We start from the raw sequence: 18,154 nt of genomic DNA, 5'->3' as shown, positions 1-18,154 counted from the left end.
CAATCACAGGGTTCAGAATTATTCCTTCATTTTTAATGTGAAGTAGACAACTGCCACTAGGTGGCACTAAACTGCAGCCAGGAGGACAATTTGGATTGGTCAGCAGAAACCCTGGATCTCTTTAGTGTGTTATGCTAGGTCCTCTGATTAACCTGACAATTTTCTGGATCCACCTTTGCTGAAATGTGGCAGTTTTACTACATCCGCAAACTTCAAAGTAACATTAGTACTTTTGGCCCTGGCTTTATTTGAACTACATTGTAGAGGGGTCAAGTAAAAGGTCTTACTTAGATATTAGATGAACACTTCTATTTTAATAACTAATTTTAATTTTAGTACAATTATTTTCTTTTAGCAAAATAAAACATTAAAATAAAAGTCATTACACCCTGGCTGCTCTGGTTCAGTGGATTGAGCGTCGGCCTGTGAACTAAGTGTCATTGGTTCAATTCCCAGTCAGGGCACAAGACTAGGTTGCACGTCAGGTCCCCAGTTGGGGGCGCGAGTGAGAGGCAACCACACAGTGATGTTTCTCTCCCTTTCTCCTTTTCCCTCTCTCTAAAAATAAACAAACAATTTAAAAAATATATGTCATTAGATATTTTTAAGTAGTTATTAAACTTGGTGAATTTATAAGAAATTATGTCACATTTCAACCTAAGAGCTTAAGAGCAGCTTAAAAGACTGTACCTATTATCATCACAAGAAATATTATCAAAGAAGGATTTAGTTTTGTCATAATAACAATTAGGTCCAAGTGGATCTTCTTCATCTGCATTTCCTTCACTGTTTTGAGTATCAACTCCTGAGTCTCCTTTATCTTCACCATTTACAGGCTTCTCCTGTTTCTCAAGTTTATCTTCTACTGAAAAAAAGGCACATACCATAAAGTTAAGACTTGTACTAAACATCAATGATTTACAAGTCAAATAAGAGTATTTTCTGAGTAGAAATAAAAATTCACCTTTCAATTTAAGTTTATTATGAAACTCTCTGTCAATCTCTTCCTTATTAAATTGTGCATTTGCACTTTCAAAGTCAAAGTCTTTCTCAAATTTCATAGGACCATCTCGCCGAATACCAAATCTTCCCCTGCCACCTCGATGACCTCCACGCCCTCTCCTTGGAGCTGATGGAGCACCTGGAACTATGTTAATAAAGAAAAAATAAGCCAGTTTAAGACAGAAGGTATTACTGTGGTTTTTATATTAAATGATCAACAACAGAAATGCTTATAAATTTCTATACATTATTATATTTGTACTTTTTATATAAGAATTGAAGTGTCACATTTAATATACAGCACACATGATATTTATATTTATGGGGTCCATAGTCGTATATGTAACTGATAAAATGCATAGCCAAACACTTTGGCAGACTTTGATACAAAATTACTGTATACTCCTTTGAGGGCAGAAGCTATGTTTTGCTCATATCCCTAATACCTAGAGAATACCAAACACAAAGTAGGTTCTCAAAATTTAGGAAGCCTTTTATGGGAAGGATCACAGGGACCAAGATTTATAGTAAGAAAAATAAATGAACATCAATAAGAACAAACTGCAAGGTAGGAGGTGTTATTTCTACATCACAACACAAAAGACAAGAAGCACAGGTTTCAACCACTCCAACCACTTCCTATTCCATCTTTATTGTCTCCCTTTAAGTGGCTCCATATTATTCAAGTCGTCCAGTATCTAGTCTTTTCCTGCAATGTAACAGGTTTATAAAGTATGATAAAGCAACACCAAAGCATCATGAATTACAGTGAAAACTTGAGAACCCAAATATCTAATGCAAGAGTAATAGTTAAAAAATACAAAACAAAACAGGAACATGGAATAGTACTTGATGTGTATAAACAGAAACATTCAGAGCACAAAGCAGTATGAATTCAAGGATTAGAATTATGTGTAATGTTTAATACATACTGACAAATATCAGAAGTGACTAGAATGAGTTTTGAATTCACTGAAGTTTGGCAAACTGTCCAAGTTTGCGAAAACAAATTACAACCCCCTCCAGCAGCATATCCAGACACTTAAATCAAGTTAAGCAGGATATTTAAAAATTAAACTTTACTATTAAAAATGCCTTGGCCAGAAGCCAGGAAGTACAGCATGAAATTTCTGTCTTAGAATAACCACTGCTCTGTTAATGAGCCTCTGGGCAATGAATTTTGAAGAGGAGTGAAAGATACTTTTATTTAGTATTTTATATAATTATTTTTAAAGAGCGGAGGGGGTGGGGAGACGGGGGGCATAATAGATGCAGAAACATAAATGCAACACAGATGCAAGAGAGGAACATCAGTTGGTTGCTTTCCACAGGCACCCCAAAAGGGGATTGAACCCGCAACCCCTTGGTACATGAAAACATGGGACGAAGCTCCAACAAACGAAGCCGCCCGGCCAGGACTATTTTATATAATTTTTATCTTTTCAATATTTTATATAATTTTTAAATGATGAAAGTATAGTAATTATTTTATTTGGAGAGAAGGGGTTCTCTCTTTTCCCAAATTAAAAAATAGTGAAATATAATAAATCAAACCAGAAACTGTATTCTATGGCACACAGCACTAACAAAAACACAAAATGTACAGGACAAATGAGGTATTTATACATTTAAAATATATCTAGCATTCTAAAACTAAGTAAAAGAAAAATAAAAACCTAAGTAAAAGATCACTTCCCAATTCTTATATAAGGTGATTACATGTTGCCTTAATTTTTTAATTTGAAAGTTTTAAATTACAATTTGTTCTCTACTAATAAATTATAAAATATTAATAAAATAGATAAATTTGGGATAGTATAGATTACAAAACAGATAAAGTATACAACCTTATTAAATCAGTAACCATGAAAGGTACATATAATCCATTCTTAAAAGCATAGAAAACAATTTTATGGTAATAGGAAACTGACACAAAACTGTAAAAAATACAGAAGAGAACAAAAAAGGAGCCAAACAACAATGTAAATATGTGTCCAAATCCTACTAGCAGATTAATATTCAAGAATATATTAAAAGACAAAAATGCCTACCACCAAGCAGGGTTTATTCCAGAAATGTAATGATGCTTAAAAGAAAGTTTTATTGTGAAATAATTAGAAAAAAAAAAACCTTAAAACACAGTACAGAATGGTCCTACACCCCATCACCCAGCTTCTCCTCCAAAGCTAACATTTTAGTTAACTACTATATATTATCAAAACCAGGAAACTGAAATTAAACACATTACAGATCTCATTCACATTTCAACAGTATATAACATACATACAGATCCGCCAAACTATCACCAAAAAATACACCGTTCTGTTACCACAACGAAACTCCCCAGTGCTACTTCTTTATAGCCACCAACCCTTGCCATTCATTTTTTTATAGTAATAATTCATCATACTTTTCAAATGCTCTCTCTATTGAGAAACATAAAATATGGGTTTCAGATCCAAGTAACTTACTTATTTGTCTCTTGCTATCATTTCTGAGTTGCTCATTTTCTGGTCTTGAAACTTTGTGTACTTCAGCTATAAAAGACATATAAAGTAACAAATTAACTCAGGACACTTCTGTAAAATTGGAATTGAGGAAGAAAACCCAAAACAACCACCCCCAAATCTATATCCCCACCACCATCACTACTTTGAGCCAAATTTCAAAGAATGAAAATTCTATCAAGTTCAGTTTCAACTTTCTAGGATCATCATATATAGTATATCTTTTTAATGAAAATAAGGTGAATGGAAAATGCTGATGAGTCAATTAAGGAATTAGTAAATAGCTAAAGTTCTACCTCGCCTGTGCTCTTGATTCTCTATTGCTTTTTGGCTGGTAGATGGTAAAGGCCTGGTTGATACAGGGCTCCTTCTCCCAACAGGTGCTGGAGCAGGTAAGTGGGCCGAGGCGGTCTGTACTGCTTGTTCCATGGTAGGGCTTTTTCTCAAAGGATCTAACTGAGGGCTTGAACGACCTAAAACGTAACCAAAAGATAAGAAACTACGCTATCCTTTGGGGATTTCAAAATAAACTAGACCCTAAGAGAAATCTAGTTTTACTTCTACCAATTCAAATCCTTAGCACAAATTTGAATCCATCTACATACTAGACCAGAATTTAAAACTGATTATCTTTAGTGGGCTGATCACTAAAAAAAAACAAAAAACAAAAAAAACAAAAAAACACCAAAAAACTGAAATTTTATCTGTATTTCTACCCATTGAAATAAGGTTTAAGTTTTTCAAAAATTTCTGCCTGGTACAAGATTCCCTAGGAATACTACCAAATATGCTGTAGGTCTGATGCCAGTTTCCCCCAGTAACCATAACCACAAGATTCTCTTGATACTTTAGCCTTTATTTCTAGAGGCTTTAATATTTTTAGTTCTTTCTGAAGATACATCTAAAGTGATACCTTTATATCTCCAGGTACTAGCTCCAATAAATTACTAATGCAAAGGAAGTAAAGAACTAGAAAGTAAGGTGAAGTTCTTCAATACTTGAGGGGCTTGGGTAAACATCAATACTAAAATGCCCTTCGGATAATTACACAGCAGTGATACCCATTCTTCGCCATTTAAAAGATCTCTTGTCAAGTTTTTGCTTAATATAGGTTTTGAATTTACAAAGTGAACAAAACAATACAATATTAGATGCTCCCATCATATTTGTCCCTATAATGTTTATGATAAATCTGTCCAAGATGCTCTCATATCCCATGATACTGCACCAAAATATTTTGCTTAAAATAAATTATGCTCACTTTATTTAAAAAAATCCCAAATATGCTGCATATGTCACTACCCACCTGTGCATATCTGCACAGGCTCCAAACAATTGAACAGGTGCGTGCTGACAGAGCATTGGTTGTTGTGCACTGGATGCTTCAGGGACCATTTATTAGTATTACTCTCCAAGTTTATGGTTATCTAAAGTATGCAATTGCAAATGTGCATCATCGTTTCCAGCTATTAATGCCAAAGTTTACTCTGCCATTAATAGAAACACTGTAACTTTCCCACTGGTTAAAATGGGAAATCATGGCAGCTTACATAAGTTTTGGCCTATGAGAAGACATTTTATAATCACTTATGACCTTACAAAGAGATTTAATTTATAAATTAAGTACTAAGTTTTTTAAAATACTCTTGCTTAGTTTTGTAATTCTACATTAAATGATCTTCTAAGTTTATAAAACTTACTTCATTAGGTTTTTCTTTGAGAAAAGACCCTATGACAGGTACTGCAGAACCACAAGCAATAGGGCAATCGCAGCAAGTAAGAATTCATTTTTTGTGTACTTTAAAACCGTTGTAATTAAAGCCTACTAGTCATAATGGCAATTTTGTTATAAATATGGAAATGCAGGCAATACTGGACATATTATTAGGAATAAACACAATAGCTATTTTAGAATAATAAAAACACACCCCTTGAGCTAGCTTTACATTCTTAATACTCTAGGTGTTTAGATTTTGTAAAACTAAGAAATTATAGCTGGTAAAATTAAAATGCAAATTCCCAGGTCTTCTCTGTCATCCTTTGTACAAATATACCCCCTTCTTCTAATAAATATGTACTTAAAATTTAAAAATTTTACTTAAAATTTAGTCTAGTCCTAAGTATGAGGGAAGGAATCTAGTTATTTTCCTCAAATGATCAAGAGCTAACTGTCCCAACATTATTTATTGAACAGCCAGCCTTTTTCTAATTTAAAAATAATATCTCTATCATCTACTAATTACTTATTTATACTTGGATCTGTTTCTGACTTTTATTCCATTCATCTCTTAATTTATTCCTGCACTGCTTTATTTTATGCATACTTTATCACTGAGTAAGTAAGCCCTATCTTATTACTTATTTTTTAAATGTCTAGCTATACTTCCATGTTGTTGTTTTTTAAAGATTTTATTTATTTATTTTTAGAAAGAGGGGAAGGGAAGGAGAAAGAAAGGGAGAGAGACATGGACTGGACACCTCTCCTATGTTCCCTGACTGGGGTCCAAACCAGGAACCCATGGAATGTGCTCTGACCAGGAATTGAACCCGCATTGTTTTGCTTTGCTTGACGACACCCAATCAACTGAGCCACACTGGCCACGGCATCAACGTTTATATTTAAGATAGTATGTATATGTGTTTAAGTTCTCATATAATTCCATTTATATTTATTAAACTAAAGTAAATTTAATTAATAAATATGATAAGTAAAGCCTTCCTAATACCTTACCTCTGTACCTAGGAATAAAATGTTTCTCTATTGCATTGACAAATAATGCTAATTTTAATATCTATGCCTCATTCCTTTTTCATGTGTTCCTAATTAAGCTAAAAATTCCAGAACAATGCTAAATAACAATGATACTAGGCATCCTTATTTATGGTTTCAATAAGAATTCTTCTGGTGTTTTCATATTAAGGTTAATGCTGATTACTGATTACAAGCTAACATCTGCTGATCATGTTCTACGTGGTAGGCACTATACTAAGGGCACTGCATACATTACAAAAAAAAATCCTCATAATAAGTCTGTTAGTTACCAGTAAAGTCTCATTTTATAGTTTGGGAAATTAATGCTTAAAAAGATTAAATATCTTCCCTAAGAAAAATTTAAAAAATAAAACAACAAACCAATATACATAAAAACACACTGAAATTAACACAGAAAAAAAGTCTGGAAGTATGCACAATAAAATGTAAATATTGCTTATTTTTGGGTAGTGAGATTGTGGTATTTTAATTTTCTTTCTTATGCTTACTGTATTTCTAATTCACCTACAACAAAACTTTAGAATATTTTAAAAGAAAATTATTTTAAATCAATATAAATAATAGTTAACTACAACTATTTCAAAATATCTACAGTGAGATGGATAGAATCATGTTTAGCATTGGCTTCATTTTACCTTCGACAGCTTTTAAAAATATTGTCTTGTGATTATAGCATCTTTCTGAAATGACTTCACATTGTTTTATTTAAAAGTAAACATCCAGCCCTGACTGGTGTGGCTCAGTGGATTGAGTGGTGGCTTGAGAACCTAAAGGTTGCTGGTTTGATTCCCAGTCAGGGCACATGCCTAGGCTGTGGGCCAGGTCCCCAGTTGGGGGTGTGTGAGAGGCGACTGATCTATGTTTCTCTCCCTCTTTTTCTCCCACCCTTCCCTTCTCTCTATACTAAAAAAAAAAAGTAAACATCCATGTAAAGCAGTGTGCCAATAACATCCACTTTGGCAGCAGATAAAAATAGGTATGAAACCTTGGGACCAGTGAAAGCTATTGGCGGTTGGGGGGAGGAGAAACAGGATAGTTTAAGAAGCGTATTTAAATGCAGGCCCCACAAACTCCAGGGATTGTGCTGTAGCAGTTCTCAGGATCTACATTTTTAGGCACTCTAGATGATTCAGTTATGGGTGGTCCACACTGAGAACTATTGCTCTAGATTGGTGACCTTCAATTTTTTTCATCTCATGGTACACATAAACTAATTACCAAAATTCTGTAGGACATCAAAAAATCAATTTTTGCCAATCTGACAAAAAATATGTATAATTTTGATCCATTCACTTTGGGACAGCTATTGTCTTGACTGTTGTTATTATTATTTTTTTAGGGAAAAGGGGTCAGTGTCCCTAACTAAACAGTAAGGTATTGCATGTTTTTAAAGTTCTGTTTTTAATTATTATTATTATTATTTTTTTTTTGGTGAGAGGAAGAGAGCAAGAGCGAGAAACATCAATTTGTTGTTCCACTTATTTATGCATTCATTGATTGATCCTTGTATGTGCCCTGATAGGTGATCAACCCTGCAACCTTGGTGTATGAGGACAACGCTCTAACCAACAGAACTACCTGGCCAGGGCCTAAGATTCTTGCAGCACACCAGCTGAAAAGCACTGCTCTAAATACTGTGAGGATGCTAGAAAGATGCAAGAGCATAGTGAATACTTTGTGTTTTAAGCTGTTATTTCAAATTCATTAAGGAGAGTTCATCTTCTGCAATGACTCTGGGATTAATTTGATATACTTAAGTATACAATTTATTTTACACTTGCTTTGCAAAAAAAAATGTCAAACTTACAGAAAGTTCACTACTTCCATTTTATGATCTAAAAATTGGGAAAAGTCTAAATAGTGGAAGTCATTCAATTGCAACAGCAATTAGAAAAACTTTTAAAAAATCAAATAGAAATTATACATATGTGATTTACAAGCTGCAAAAGTTCTTACATTCAGAGAAAGACAAAATCACAATAGAAGCTTAGAATGAAAATATTTGAAGGAAAAAACAGCTTACCTTGAGATAACTGTGTTTTTACAGATCTTGTATCCTGTGTAAAGGCTGAACCAATTGCACTACTTTGGTTTAAGGTACCGCTGTTTGATGTTTCTGTTCCAAATGATGTCAAGGAGCTTCCAGCTTTAAGAGATTTTTTTTAATGACAAAAAATCTTTTTAAAAAATTTAAACCTTTCAATTTTATAAAGTAATATACCATTTTTATAATTTTCACTACCCTCCTATATCACACAAATTAATCATCCTAGAAATTAATGAAAGTGTATAAAAAATTAGTTTGAGAAATCTCTGACAATACTGTATAGGAAAAAGCAAAAATTTTCCTAACATGCAACACTGTCCTAAGCAGTTGTGCAAATGAGACAGCAGGGGCCCACATCAGACAGACGGAGCAGAAATGGTACATTCAACACCAACATTAAGGTTCAATTATTTTAATACCAAGCATCTGCACAAACAGCCAAATTGGCAGACAGGTCTATGAAGTGCCTTCCCAGTATTTCCAAGGCAACAGACAATGGACTGCAGTCAATTTTAATGCTTCTACTCAGGATGGCACTGTGGGGCTGCATTCTGTCTACAGCAACCACAGTTTTGGTAATGCAAGTAACAAATTCCTAGAAAGGGCCCAATTCTTTGCTATGCTAGGTTATGACAATCTTTAAGTTTCTAAAGTACTTATGGATCAGTCACTTTTCATATGCTGTGCTCTCCTCTTACTATTTAATCTATGTAGGTTTTCTCTAGGACGAACTATTTCCATAGCCCTTCTCCCTCCCCTAAATCCAATCTAAAGATGATAGCCAGAATAATCTTTTATGGAATTCAAATATCGTATAATCACATTATCACAATACTGATGGCTTTCCATCCACTGCTCTCAAGATAAAAATTCAAACTACCTACACACCTCCTCTTCTATGCCTACTTCTTCTCTCACCACTTTCCTGATTTTCACCAGTCTACTCCACCTAAGTTTATCCATCTACTCTTAAAATATCTATGTATTTTTAAAGGGTTACAATCCTTTATTTATAGATTTGGAACTACATTTTTTCTTTTTTATTACTTTTTTCCAATTTTTAATTACTTTCTTCTATTTTCTATTGCTGTTCTATTACAGCTGTCCCATTTTCCCCGTTGCTCTCCCCTACCCCACCCACCACCCCCTTCTTGCAGTCATACTCTTAAAATACAGTATTCCCTCACTTATCATGGGTATTACGTTCCAGACCCCCCCGTGATTTATTCTACACTCTTAAACCTATGTAACTTTAATAACATACGTATACAGTCCCGTAAAATCCTGCTATATAGCGAAAAATCTGCGATAAATAATTAAATATATATATTTTAAATCCTGTGATATAGTAAGGCCAAGATAAGTGAACCACGATATAGTAAGGGACTACTATATTTGAAGACTATGATCATGCCCATCACAATCTTCTCATTTCTAAGCTAAGCAACTCCAGTGCCTTCAACCATTACTCATCTTCACATGATATTTACCCCCCACCCTTTGTCTCCTAGTTTAATGAATATCCATCCTAAAATAGGGCATCAGGGCCTAGCACAGTATCTCAGATGAGAACTAATGGGACTCTCTTGGAGGTGCGATCCAGTCAGGCTGCAGCCCCGGCTAGCCCAGGAGAGGCCTACCATAACCTCCCACTACATCCCCAGAAATGTTGGGACAGTGCTTTTTAGTAATTCTGTGGGAAGTTAAATCCATTCCATTATTCCTACTATTTCTGGGCAATGATCAAGACATAAGTCACTTTGATGAATATATTCATATATCATTCACCTGACTCAACCTCCTGCTACTTGCCCGCTGGTTAGCAAACTCTTCTATATCCTCCATCACTTCTCTGAGTTCCTGGTCACATCAAACCTGCCTCCCTTCCCCCAATTCTGCTATTTATTTATTACAAATTAAGATATCTCCCTCTCCAGGGGCCTAGCTGGGTAGCTCCGTTTGGTTAGAGTATTATCCCTATATGCCAAGGCTAAAGGTTTGATCTCTGGTCAGGGCACATACAAGAAGCAACCAATGAATACATAAATAAGTAGAACAACGAATCACTGTTTCTCTCTAAAAAAAGGAAAAGAAAAAGATATCCCCTTCTCCATTGTACTGTACTGGCATCTTTGTTTTAAATCAGTATTTAAGTAGGTCTATTTCTGTACTCGTTATTCTTTACTCCTGATATATCTGTGTCAGTAATTCACTGTTCTGATTAATATAACTTTAATAGTAAAAATTTCAAATTTTCTTCCTCTTCAAGACTGTTTTGGTTATCTAAAGGTTTTATATTTCCTTATAATTATTAGAATCAGTATCTCAATTACTATTTTAAAAATATCTGATGGGATTTTGATCAGGGTTATGTTCAATCTGTAAATCAATTTTGGGGAAAAAGTCATCTTAAAAATATTGAATCTTCCAACACACATAAGCATGAATTAACTTTCCATTCATTTAGATCTTCAATTTCTCTCAGCAATGTTCTGTGGTTTTCATTGCAGAGCAGGCTTCTTAACTTCAACACTTCTGACATTTTGGGCCAGATAATTCTTTGCTGTGAGGGGTTGTCCTATGCATTGTAGGATGTTACAGTATGCCTGGATTCTACCCACAAGACACTGGTAGCAGCCTTCAGCTGTGACAGCAAAAAATGTCTCTGTACATCACCAAATTTTATGAAATTTTTCAATGAACCGACTCCTGGCTTTGTTGATGTTATACATATTTTGGCCTGTTTCTAGTTTCTTGATTTCTGCTTTAAAATTTTTTCTTCCTTCTACAACTTTTGGGCTAAATTTCTCTCCTTTTTTTTCTAGCTTCTTAAGCTGACAGCTTAGGAAACTGATTTTAAAACATATCTGTTTTCTAGTACAGTAGTCCCTCTCTATATCGCAGTTCACTTATCGCAGCCTCACTGTATCACGGGATTTTAAAAAATATTATATTTAATTATTTATTGCGGATTTTTCGCTATACCACGGGATTTTATGGTACTGTATACGTATGTTGTTAAAGTTACGTAGGTTTAAGAGTGTAGAATATGTTTAAGAACATAAGTAGCGTTTATAAAAGTGTGGAAATGGTTAATAAGGGAGTGGGAAAGGTTAATAAGGGACTGGGAACGGTTTATAAGTGTGTGGAAAGGGTTTATAAAGCCTTAAAATATATATAAATACTAAAATAAATGTAAGGTTCCTACCTCACGGATTTTCACCTACCGCGGGGACGGGCGGTGGGGGGGCGGTCTAGAACGTAATACCCACAATAAGTGAGGGAATACTGTATATGTACTTAAAAGTATGAAATTTTCCCTAAGCAATGTTTAAGCTTCACTCTGTTATGTTGCATTTTATAATCATTAAATTAAAAACTATTTTCTAATTTCCCATATAATTTCTTCTTTGATTCACTAGTGATTTACAAGTTTGCTCAATTTCTAATTATTTGGGTATTTTCAAGTTATCTTTATTATGAATTCCAAATTTAATTTCTTTGTGATTTGAGAGGTCTGTCCAGAAAAAGTCCAACCATTGTTAATATAACAAGAACGGTTTGCACAACATAGGTGTAACCCGGCACCCAAGGAAAGTAGACTGAAATGCGCATGCATGAACAATGATGACTTCACTGGACTAGTCAGTGGGGGCAGTAGACGCCGCCTTTGAGTAAGCATGTGTTATTGTGCGGTCCTCGATTTCAAAATGACTGAACAAGTAGAACAATGAATCTGCATCGTATTTTCCATTAAACCTGCACAATGCTCCACAGAAACTATTCAGATAATTCAGAAGGCTGCAGCTATGGGCAACTGGTGATTGGCAGTTTCATCACTGCCCCTGCGGAGTTTTATGGCAAAACATCAAATAACCCAGGTGACTCATCTTCCCCACAGCCCAGATTTGGAGCCCTACAACTTCTGGCTTTTCCCAAAACTAAAGTCACCTTTGAAAGGGAAGAAATTTCAGACTGTCAATGAGATTCAGGAAAATACAATGAGGCAGCTGATAGCGATTGGGAGAACTGTGTGAGGTCCCAAGGTGCCTAGTTTGAAGGGGACTGAGGCATCATTGTCCTATGTACAATGCTTTTGTATTTTGTATCTTCTTCAGTAAATACCCCTATTTTTCATAGTGCATTGCTGGATACTTTCTGGACAGACCTTGTATGTTTTCAATTCTTCTGAATTTAATAAATTTGATCTATCCCACTGAGCAGTCTATTTTTACTTGAAAAGAAATTATTTTCTGCAATAGTTGGTCATTCTATTTTTATAAGTTAATCATACATTTAGGATTGCTACAGCTTCCTAATCAACTGCCCCTTGTGCCATTATGAAGAATCGCTCTTTATCTCTGATAGTACCCCTGATCTTTAAGCTGTTTTGTCTGATGTTCATTTATCTAACATGGTTTTCTTGTTATAGCATTTGTATGGTATGTCATACCTATTTCTTTTACTTTCTATCTTTCAGTGCATCTCTTATAAGCATCCTATAGCCTGATCTTGTTTTTTAAAATTCAGTTTGATAACCTCTGCCTTTTAAGTAAAATGTTTAATTCCTTTATATTTTACCAAAGTACATCTTAGTTTGTTTGTATTTTTTTTTTTAATTTACTGATTTGAGAGAGAGAGAGAGAGAGAGAGAAAGAGATTTGTCATTCCACTTATTTATGCATTCATTGATTCTTGTACGTGCCCTGATGGGGGCGTTAAATCTGCAGCCTTGGCATATCAGGATGACGCTCTAACCAACTGAACTACCTGGCCAAGGCCACCAAAATACATCTTTAACAATCCTTTAGTGTGTCACCCATAATGCATGAAATACCCTCTTGGTTTTATGCTAACTATAAAATTCATAAGCTTGCCTTTTAAGTATCAATCAAACTCAGATTAAAAATTATCTTGTACAAAACACTGAAGACCTAGAAGAATCATCATGCAATACAGTTTGACTATTTAACCAGCTAAAATGTACCTATCCATCTGTTCATTCAATATTCCTTCATCTTGCCCATAACAGTATTATGAGACTTTGATAGCATGCTATGACTGCTTTGCTGCTTGATATATTGGGAGATAATTAATTTTTCCTAAGCATCCATAAATTATTAAAATCAACAATGACCTAATATTTGCACATAAGAATTAAAATTTTAGTTTAAAAGAAATAGTGCTTTAATTCCATTTGGTACATCATTCCTTTCAATGTGTCATAGTATCTGTTTCCCCACAATCTTGCCAAAAGAAAATATACTCCAACTTTTGAGTTTTGCCAAAATTATAATGAAAAATGGTGTCTTGGTGTAGATTTAATTTGTAAATCTCTTATTATAAGCAAGAGATAAGCATCTCTCCCTGTTTAAAGGCCATTTGTATTTCTTTTTTCTGAAAAAGGCAAAATTAGTTCTAACCCTTTCCTATTTTTCTCTTTGGTTGTAGTCCTTTATTTTTAAAAGCTCTATAAGGATATTAATTCTTCATGATATAAATTGCAAATGAAACTATAAAAAAACTATAATATATGAAAATTAAAGTGGAAAAATTTTTCCTAATCAAATAGCAAGAGTGTAATCCTGATTTACTGAAACTTCTATTTGAAATCAGAATACTAGGCCTGACTGGGTAGCTCAGTTGGATAGAGTATCGTTCTGATACGCCAAGGTTGTAGTAGGTTTGATCCCTGGTCAGGATACATACAAGAATTCAAGCAATGAATGCATAAATAAGTGGAACAACAAATAAATGTTTCTCTCCACCTCCCCTCCTCAAATCAATAAATTTAAAAAAAATAAGAATACTAGGGACCAAAAACGAAAACAAGAGACACGGTTTAAAATCTGGCTTAATTTGTGCTAATGCAAACTCTATTTTGAGTTAAATTGTTTCCTAGAAAACATCTGTCACCTTAATCAACACTACAGTTTTCCTCCTCCTCATTTAACAAGTTTTAAATATATATTCTCAAATTAGCCACTCCACAAATTATCCTATCAATACAGAAATCAAACAGATTTCTAAAAAGATTCTAAAAAGAATCTGCCACTGCAAAAATTACCCTACTAATATAAAAAGCACAACTAAAATCTTCTGCCTCTGTGATACCTAAAGAATACTAAACGAGCAACCCCTAATATTAAAATTAGAGAAACGCACTCACAAGGTACATATATTTCACCACCACAAAATACTTTGATTAGAGGAGCAGGCTCTGAAGAATGACAGAGCAGTATTTACCATGTAGAACACCATGTGCTAGACCCTGTTCAAATGCTTTATACATATATATATTAAGTCATGCAAACTGCACAGTAATAGAGGAGGTAAGTATTGGGTTGGCCAAAAAGTCCATTAAGTTTTACCTGTAAAATAAGACACATTTTTCATTTTCACCAATAACTACTGATTTGGATATTCTGAGTATGTCAGTATCTCCCGCTATTGGCTTCTTGTGGATAGAGGCCTCGGGTGCTGCTAAACATCTTCCAGTGCACAAGACAGCCCCACAGTAAAGAATTATTTGGCCAAAATGTCAATAGTACCAAGAATTTGCACATCACTTTTGACATATCTGATCAGTCACAGCACCTTCTCCATATATTGCACAAATCTTTTTTTGCGTTTCAGTTCCATTTTTACCTTTTTGAAATAAAGCATAACATGCCGAAAATGTTGTGTATTTTCTTCCATCTTCAATATTAAAATGGCTGCACAAAAATTCACCAATTTTGGTAAGGTTTTTTAAAATGCATGTTGATATGACCGCTGTTACAATACAATCTAACAAAATTGTTTTGAATGAAGTTAAAGACAACTAAGCACTATTAGAGCCATCGTATGAAAAAAACAAAATGAACTTTTTGGCCTATCCAATATAATAATAATTCTAGTGTTAGCCAACTATTTGATTTAGTGAAGTAAATTTCAAAAGGGTAATATAATTAGCAAATGCCTCTTATTTGAATCCTAAGATTAGGATTTTAACAGTTATAGCTAACATAGGATATATCCAGATTTAACATGTATAATTAACATTGGTCTTACTACTTGAATAGGTTTGGGAGGTTCATGAACCAAAATTACATTATTTCACCTATCCAAGAGTAAGTCTAAAAGGAATTAAATATTTACAGTTTTTAATTGTGAAAAATGTCAAACCTATGTCAAAACTGAAAGTGTACACTTGAATACTGATATATTCTTTATCTGGATTCATCAACTGCTAATATCTTCCCAGGACTATTCTGCTTCTTCATTTCTTTATATCATGAGATACACACTTCTCTTTTGTCTAGATAGAGTACAGTCATTCTTAATCATTTCAAAACCATCACTCCCAAACAAAAGCATTCTCCTATATGGTTAACCACAACACCATTACCACATCTAAGAAAATCAACAATAACACCATCCAACATTTAGTCTGTACTCAGAGGTTCTCAGCAATCCCTATGACGTTCTTTATATCAACTTTTCACAAAAATCCAGATCCAATCACACATTTGAACGCTATGTCACTCTAGTCTCCCCAAGTTTCTCTGTATTGCACAATATTGAATCCCTATCCTTTTTTTGGTGTGTGAATAAGCTATTTACATATTTGAAAAGTTACAACTATATAAAAAAGGAATTAGCTTTAATAAAACTTATTAGCACCCTAAGGTACATTTGTAACTGAATTTGTGAATCAGTGAGACAAAGTAAACTGATAAGTGGTTATTTCAATGGAACTAAAACAGATTAAGGGCTAGTTTGACATATAAAGTCTACTGTGGGAATTTTAATACAGGTGTACTTAAAAACCAAAATGCAGAGCTATAAAAATGAGCAATAATGAGTTGATCTGATTACACCTACCTTTTACAAGCAATGAATAGCCTCTGTCCACCAATCATAAGTAGGACTATTATTAGCCCAGCCATCCTTATAGTACCCTTCTCCTTATCGAATCATATTTCTAAAACATTTAGTTACTATAAACAAAGTACCAAGTCCCCAAATATGCTAAATGTGAGATTCTCTCATAGGTGGTATTAATAAGATAAGCATCCACATTTAACATAATATAAATACTCCTTAATAGCATTATTATTTCATAATAATAATGGCACTATCTCCAATACCCTTTTTGAAAACCCATCCTGTTGGAAAAATACTTATTTTAAATGTATATATCTAATATAAACTTAAAATAAAATTCATTGAAATTTGTAATTGGCTATATCTAGGTTTATTTAAAAAGTGACTTCTGAGAGATGACCATTTTATTTATTGATTTGAAAGAGAAACATCAATTTTGTTGTTCCACTTATTTATGTATTCATTGGTCACAAATTTGGTGCATCAGGATGATGCTCTAACCAACTGAGATACCTGACCAGGGCTGAGAGATGACCATTTTAGAACCACTAGTCAATAAGGACATTAAATAAAGCCTTTAATATAACAGGCTTTAATATAAAGGAACACCAAACAAGATGACTGAAAACTTGTGGTAAGAAAAAAAAAAAAAGGAAGAAAAAAGCTAAACGTACCAACACCAACAGCACCAAACTGCTGCCCGACTAATGAACTTGAACTGAACTGACTGTAAGTTGACATCCTGCCAAAAGGCCCATAGGAACCCACTGACTGGAATGAAGAAGTAGACGAGCCTAGTGAAGACTGAAGAAAAACCCCAGGTTATTTTTCCAGGCTCTAAACAACACACATATAATGGAAAGAAATGTGGATATTTACATTTTTAAGAAAACTATTAAATTATAACTACTAGATACAAAAGCAATTATAATAACATACATTTAACATTATAACAGTTGAATAACCTTCTAATTTCACAATTTATGTATACAGTTGACCCTTGAAAAACATGGGTTTAAACTGTGAGGGTCCACTTATATGCAAAATTTTTTTAATAAATATGGCTGTCCCTCCATATCCCTGGTTGGTTGAAACCACAACTGGAGAGGGCCAACTGTATGTATTGTTGTAAGCCATTTTATATAAAGAACTTGAGCATTTATGGACTTTGGTATCTACAGGTGGTTCTGGGACCAGCCCCCTGTACAACCTGAGGGACAACTGTACTTAAGTTCTGGGGGGAGTCAAAAGTTACATGTGGATTTCTGACTGTGTGGGGGTTGGTGCCCTGAGTTCTGCGCTGTTCAAGGGTCAACTGTATGTGCCAATTATACTCAATATGATTTATAAAAACATTTTTTCTACAATAAATTCTTCGAGTAGAGTGTTATAGCAGATTTAGAAAGAACTTGAAGAAAAGTTACTTGAATAACAAGTAAAGTAACTTTGCTTAAATATATTTTAAAAAATCACAATTGGTTATAATTGAGTTTTAAGTCTAGTGCTAACAAATAAAACATCTCAGTTTTGATTTTACTCTTATTTTTGATGATTTGAGATGTACTATTAAGTTTACAGGGTAGAGATGCAAAAACAAACTATCCCACACAAAAATTTACATTTTTAAATAATTAAGTTAAAAAACTTTAAAAACCTTAACTTACTAAGCCTAAAATATAATCTAATATATATATATATACACACAAAGTTTACATATTAATTTATCTTAGTATAAAATATTCTATAATGTAAATATGAAGTATACTATTAACTACCGGGATATAAGCTCACTGATGGCAAGAGCTTTTATGCATATTCACTGCTAGTATTAGGCACATGGCAGGTGCTCACAATAAATACTACCGAAAAGGATGAATCAAAAGATGAAAATTCAGAATCTATGGTAGTTAGAAGACGTTATTCAATACCATTTTGATCTGTGCTTTCTTGATTTTT

At 33.9% G+C, this 18,154-nt stretch overlaps 1 protein-coding gene across 5 annotated transcripts in view; it reads right to left on the bottom strand.

The window, feature by feature from the left end:
- The window catches only part of LSM14A (LSM14A mRNA processing body assembly factor), a 59,240-nt gene that overhangs the window by 14,727 nt on the left and 26,359 nt on the right, over positions 1 to 18,154 (bottom strand). For 2 of the 5 annotated variants that reach the window (XM_090261075.1, XM_090261077.1), the window contains exons 3-8: positions 16,873 to 17,002; positions 8,306 to 8,428; positions 3,806 to 3,982; positions 3,474 to 3,539; positions 965 to 1,147; positions 691 to 865 (exon numbers count right to left, since the gene is read on the bottom strand). In XM_090261075.1, coding sequence (XP_090117201.1) covers positions 691 to 865; positions 965 to 1,147; positions 3,474 to 3,539; positions 3,806 to 3,982; positions 8,306 to 8,428; positions 16,873 to 17,002 — 854 coding nt within the window. The remainder of the gene's footprint in view (positions 1 to 690; positions 866 to 964; positions 1,148 to 3,473; positions 3,540 to 3,805; positions 3,983 to 8,305; positions 8,429 to 16,872; positions 17,003 to 18,154) is intronic. The other 3 variants (XM_090261076.1, XM_090261078.1, XM_090261079.1) reach the window with 3 other exon arrangements.

The sequence above is a fragment of the Furipterus horrens genome, unplaced genomic scaffold, assembly GCF_987537825.1.
Source record: "Furipterus horrens unplaced genomic scaffold, mFurHor1.1.pri manual_scaffold_13, whole genome shotgun sequence".
NCBI classification, from domain to species: Eukaryota; Metazoa; Chordata; class Mammalia; order Chiroptera; family Furipteridae; genus Furipterus; species Furipterus horrens.
The sequence above is the reverse complement of the archived record's forward strand: the minus strand, read 5'-3'. Positions and strand labels throughout refer to the sequence as shown.